Source organism: Camelina sativa, chromosome 5 (genome assembly GCF_000633955.1).
Source record: "Camelina sativa cultivar DH55 chromosome 5, Cs, whole genome shotgun sequence".
Taxonomy (NCBI): Eukaryota; Viridiplantae; Streptophyta; class Magnoliopsida; order Brassicales; family Brassicaceae; genus Camelina; species Camelina sativa.
Genome location: NC_025689.1, coordinates 14728626 through 14735070, shown reverse-complemented (window position 1 = coordinate 14735070; position 6445 = coordinate 14728626). Strand labels below are relative to the sequence as shown.

At 36.8% G+C, this 6445-nt stretch overlaps 1 protein-coding gene across 1 annotated transcript; it reads right to left on the bottom strand.

Moving 5' to 3' along the window:
* On the bottom strand, nucleotides 2698–3610 carry LOC104786912 (probable thionin-2.4). Its single transcript, XM_010512387.2, has 3 exons — nucleotides 3312–3610; nucleotides 3138–3215; nucleotides 2698–3034 (listed from the first exon to the last, which is right to left on the bottom strand). The coding sequence occupies exons 1-3, from the start codon at nucleotides 3538–3540 to the stop codon at nucleotides 2937–2939; spliced, it is 405 nt and encodes a 134-aa protein (XP_010510689.1). The 5' UTR covers nucleotides 3541–3610; the 3' UTR covers nucleotides 2698–2936.

Genomic DNA, 6445 nt, shown 5'->3' with positions numbered 1-6445 from the left:
AAAAAAAAAAAAAAAAAAAACTCATTCTTCTTCCTATTTTGCTATTCATTAATCAGTCCCACAAAACCATAAAATTGGTCTATCTAGGTTAGATTTGAGTTATCACAAAGTCTACAAGTTCAAATAGTACAACTTGTAAGAACCGAAATAGAATTGCACTATTTGAAACCTCAAGCATCACATCACATCACATCACATCACACAAACAAAAATTTGAAAGCCAAACTGTGTGGAGGAAGAGACTCTTAAGCAGGGGAAGACAAACTTTCCTCAAAGGAGCCTTACGAAGACAAAGTTATGTTCCTAAAGAGAGCTTGACCAAGTTCGGGTGGTGGCTTGTGCATCAAAGGCATATTGATGTGAAGATCAAGTTCGGAAAGGCCATGTTCCAATGCCTTTGATATCCATCTGCGAGTAAGAGCCATGCGGTGAACATCATCATGTTGATATTTTAGTGAAAATTTCTTCAAGGAATTGTTGTTGCAACATGAAAGTGTTTTATCCACGACATCTCTGAAGCTATCAAATGCGTCTTCACTGTGTGTCTCGGGATAGAGTAAATCAGAGTCGTCAAAATATAAGGATGAGCAGAGAAGATTCATGATTGGGAACAGAGTCCTCCATCTTTTGGGGAGAATTGAGGTAGAAGCAGCTCGTTTAGTAGAAAGAAACGACAAGATATGAGCAATTATCTCATCTGGCCCCTTGCCAGCATTTTCCTGAGGTGTGATGTGGGTAATGGCCAGCAGGTAAGCTTCTGGTTCGACAATTGGACTCCGTTTGGTCAACTTATCCATTTTCTGGGGTCCTGAGGGCCGTCTCAGACCGGAATACCATTAAATGGGAGTGTGGCACTTGCATGCTCTTCAAATGGCTGGCTTATACGCCCAGCAAGATCGCCTCAAGCTTAATTGCTCCAAATTCACCTTACAACAATTCAATCCCCAGCTCTAAACACTGAACAAGATTAATTCCTCTGGTGCACTCAAGGAGACACTCGTGGCAGCTTAAGCACTAAAAGAACCTGGGAAGCACTAAGGGAGAGACATGACCCGCTAACTTGGACAAAGCATGTTTGGTACAAGGGAGCTATACTAAGACATGCTTTCATGATGTGGCTAACACACCTCAACCGTCTACCCACAAGAACTAGGCTGGCAAGCTGGGGAATGCAAATCAAAACTACCTGCTGCATCTGTGGACTTTACCCTGAGACTCGCGAACATCTATTCATCAACTGCGAGTACAGCGAAGAGATTTGGTTGCAGGCAAAAACGCGACTAGGATACAATCATTTTGTCTTCCATACCTGGGAAGCATTTGCGTCCTGGCTTGATAATCCTAATACTTCTTCCCAGCTATCCCTGCGGAGACTGGTGGCTCAAGCAGTAATTAATCTATACTATCTGGCTGGAAAGGAACAATCGACTTCACAATAACATCATGACTCCAACCCATATTTTGTTCAAGATGCTGGACAGGCAGATTAGGGACGCAATCCTAGCAAAGACTCACCGGAAAAATTTTAAACATCTCATGCGCGACTGGTTAAGATATCTCTAGTGATCACTACACTGTGTTAGCACATTCTAAGATAGCCCTTGTTTTTTTTTTTCTTTTTTTGAGCAAGTTCCATCTTCCGGTATCCTAGGTATTGTCTTTTTTACAATATATTTTCATTAATGAAAATTCACAAATTTTCAAAAAAAAAAAAAGTATCTCATCAGGAAGAGAGCTGATTGAATCTACGAAGGCAAATAATAATGATACCTTTTTGCCTTTGATCTCCATAACAAAATTGCATGGCGAAGACGGTATCAATTTACGGTTCTCAAAGTAATTCAACAACGGCAAGAAGGCGAAGATGGTAACAATTAATGAATTAGGGTTCACAAAAGTCAAAAATTAAAATGGACCAAACTTTATTTTGATTATGTTGCATGATTTATTTGCCACTCGTTGTCATTTCGTATACCATATATATAAAATTACTAATTTGAAATAGTTTAATAATTCGACAGAAAACCTTTATATTATAATGGTCAGAACTCAGAAGATATATCATGAGATGAGATGCTTGGCCCCCGTGCGCGAGATTGAAGGACTTTTAAAACCGTTTTAATTTCACTGATTAAAATTTTAGACGAACTAAAAACTCTTTTAGAGATACTATTGGACAGATGTTTTAACGGATTTTAAAGTTTAATTGGTTTTCAAAAGTATTTAATGTGGATTTGAAAGGATTACTGGTTGACTTTATTATGGGGCTATTGGTTGTTTTCTTTACTAATAGCTTCAATATTTATATAGTTTAGCCTTTTTTAATATATAATTCTATTATATTTGTATCCTATACTTTCAGAATATTTATTATTTTTCAATTATTTCATAATGTACAATTTAAATTTTAAAATTTAACTGAAATTTTTTATTATCTTAAGATTTTTAAATAAGTATTTTCCACTACATTAAGTGGGTCTGAATCCTAGTTTAAATAAAAGAATTATCAGAAAGTAAGGTATTACTGTTTTAACTCAGTAGCAAAATCTAATATACATATTTAATAAAGTGGCATATGTTTTCATGATATGAGCTCCTTATAAGATCATTCCGTTCAAAGGAAAAGTTTTTATATAACCGTGGGATACTAATACCAAAAAAAAAAACAAATCAAATGAAAAGGGTCGAGAGTAAAAGACTAATAGAAACACATTATTTTTATTTAAAAGATAGGAAGTAGAAGGCATATACAATCTATAGATCGACAACCTTCTACGCACTTTTTGTCACATACACGACAATTATTGTCACATACACAAATGAGCATGAGAGTTTTAACATTTTTGTCACATACACGACAATTATTGAAAACATAAAAACAACACTGTGAAAGATGACCACCCTTCACCTCCAGATATATGGATGGGTGGAGTTGTCTAGGCAGTTTCAACTGCATTCATCGAGTCTTTGGTGCAGACTGTAGAACATGCGTTGGCACATTTTTCAACCGTTCCATTCACAATTTCACTTGCATCTAATTATCACGACATAATATGAACGGGTATTATATATATTATCAAATATTAAAAAAAAAATTGAGACTGATGATATATATGAGTATGGGAAGTTTGCTTTACCAGAGTTCTGAATAGTAGTTAAAACACCGCAAACAGAGGATACACATCCAACCTTGCAGTATTCAGTGACAGCATCACCTTGAAACAAAATTTCAAACACATCAAGAAAATAAAATCTTGATCCGTTATATTACAGATAATGTACATAATAAATTACAATATTGATCAATTTACCTGTGTTTTCGAGAATGTCATGCATATATCCAGGAGGACATTTCGTCCCACCAATGTTTTTGCAGCCACTGAGACTTGCACATATTGGCCTGGGACTTCCAGCAAAGCGACAAGTGTTATAAATATTTCTAGCAGTGGTGGACGGACAGCAGCTCTTTGCGTCAACTTGAATTTGCGCCATGAATAGACTCATTAGGAGCACACTTAGAATCAAAGTTTTGCCTTCCATCTTTTGATTGATTAGTTGTTTGATTACAAAATGTATGTTGAGAGTTATAAGCTTGTATTGATGAAATGGTGATGAAACAAGGCTAGCTTAAATACTAGTTGGTCTGCAATTTGCAACCACAAAAGTTGTTTGATACCTAAATATCCCATGCTCTACACACACTCTGTACACGCTGCGTGGACCACCCTTATCTCAATTGCTACCTTCACTTCCGGGAACTACATTCATCTCTTTCTTTTTTTTTTCCTTTTTTGGTTAATAGGAACAAAAGGAAAACTCTTAAAATTTTGTTTTTTCTTAATAATTGAATTTGGCTGCTTACTGTTCTTTTTACAATTCACTACTCCGTGTTAATTTTGCTGGTTATATTTATTTTGTCCGTGCTAACCGTATGTACGTTCTTATAATTTGGCTTATAAGATTTGGATGGTGAATGTTCGTGCTAAGCTCTTAGAATTTGCTGTCAACGACATGACGTCCAAAGTTTATGAGGCGGTGAATCGTTTTTCTCATATCTTTATCAAAGAAAAGAAGAATTAGTTTGTACTGGATGGCATAAACTCTGTACTTGAATTAGTTTGTACCTTCATTACATGCTCTACACACACACTCTTACACGCTGCGTGGACCACCCTTATCTCCATTGCTACCTTCACTCCCAGGAAACTACATTCTTCTCTTTCTTTTTTTTTTTTTTTCCATTTTTTGTTAATAGGAACAAAAGAAAAACTCTTAAAATTTTGTGTTTCTTAATAATTGAATTTGGATGCTTAATGTTCTTTTTACAATTCACTACTCCGTGTTAATTTTGCTGGTTATAATTATTTTGTCCGTTACGTTCTAACCGTAATTTATTATGTACGTTCTTATAATTTGGTTTATAAGATGTGGATGGTGAATGTTCGTGCTAAGCTCTTAGAATTTGCTGTCAGTGACATGCCGTCTAAAGTTTATGAGGCGGTGAATCTTTTTTATCATAGCTTTATCAAAGAAAAGAAGAATTATTTGGTACTTGGATGGCATAAACTCTTGGGTAAGTATGTTTTTTTTTTTAAAAAGATAAACCTCTAAACTGAGTAGTGATGGGTTAAATACATTTAAAAATTCTATTAACTTTGGATAAAAGATATTTCTCATTAATGAATCAGAAAGTATACAAAGAGTATTTATACTCTATACAATAAGTGTAGTTAGTTAGAAAGCTAAAGGAGACTTCTCTATACTAATACACTATAATAAACCTTATACAATAATAATTCAATATACCCCCTCAAGTCGATAATTCTTGTGTAGAATAGAGACTTGAAACAGATAACCGTTGGAGTAAATGATGAAAAGGTCTAGGGTGCAGTGGCTTCGTAAGTATATCAGCCAACTAATTCTCTGAGCTCAAATGAAAAAGCTTAAGAAAACCACTCTTAACCTGATCTCTTGTCAAATGACAATCTATTTCTACATGCTTCGTCCGTTCGTGGAAAACGTCATTGCTTGCTATATGAATAGCTGATTTGTTGTCACAAAACAGCTTCACCTGAGTTACCGGTGTGATGCGCAAGTCTCGTAAAATTTGTTGAAACCAGAGTAATTCCTTCGTTGTTTGCGCCATACTCCGATACTCAGCTTCTGTGCTACTTGAACTCACTATATCCTGCTTCTTCGACTTCCAAGATATAAGCGAAGTACCAAGAAAGATGCACATACCAGTGATTGACCTCCGTGAGTCTTTGCAAGTTCTCCAGTCTGCATCAGCAAAGCCATTGAGACAAACCTCCAAAGAAGCAGAGTAGAAAAGTCCTTGTCCGGGGTTACTCTTCAAGTATTTGAGAACATTGCGAGCAGCCTATAGATGGATATCCGTAGGACATGAAAGAAACTGGCTCAACTTGTTGACTGCGAAGGTTATATCAGGTCTGGTGATGCAGAGATAAAGCAATCGTCCTATCAACTCTCGATAGGGTCGCTCATCAGATAAGAGAACTCATGTCTCCTTTGTAAGAACAACTTTGGGATCCATGGGAATATTATTAGGTTTGCAACCCAATAAGCCTGAATCTGCCAACAAATCAAGACAATATTTCCTTTGGCAGACTGATATGCCACTAGCATTTCTAGCTATTTCTAAGCCAAGGAAAACCTTTGCTGGGCCTAGATCCTTCGTCTTGAAAAGCTTAGCAGGACAAGACTTTACGGAGGCAACAGCCTGATCATCGTTGCTTGCTATCAAAATGTCGTCAACATAGACAATTAGAGCAATATAAGAGGTACCTTTCTCCTTAACAAAGAGTGTGTTGTCAGCATAGGACTGAGAAAAGCCATCATCCAGAAGAGCCTTGGAGAAGCATCGATATCATTGCCTTGAAGCCTGCTTTAAGCCGTATATAGACTTGTTTAGTTTGCAAACAGCATTCAGTGGTAAGACTCCAGAAGAAGGCGTATACCCCTGCGGTAGACTCATGTATATCTCCTCATCAAGCTCACTATGCAAAAAAGTAATTGTAACATCCATTTGAGTAAGACTCCAACCATTCTTAGCTGCCAAGTCTAAGATTAGTTTGACACTAGCAAGACGAGCCACATGTGAAAAAGTGTCAAAGTAATCGACCCCTTCCTGTTGAGTGTACCCTTTAGCAACTAGGCGAGCCTTATAACGCTCTATGGAACCATCCGCAAAGTATTTGATCGTGTAGACCCATTTACAGCCCACCACATTCTTACCAGGAGGCAATTCGACAACATTGAAAGTCTGGGTATGCTCCATGTTGTGCAACTCCACATTCATAGCCTCAGTCCACTTCTCTGATGCTATAGCTTGATAAAAGTTTTTGGGTTCTGTTTCGAGAGAAACAGATAGAATATAGGATCTATAGGGTGGTTTGATGTTAGAATAAGTGAGATAAGAAGAAAG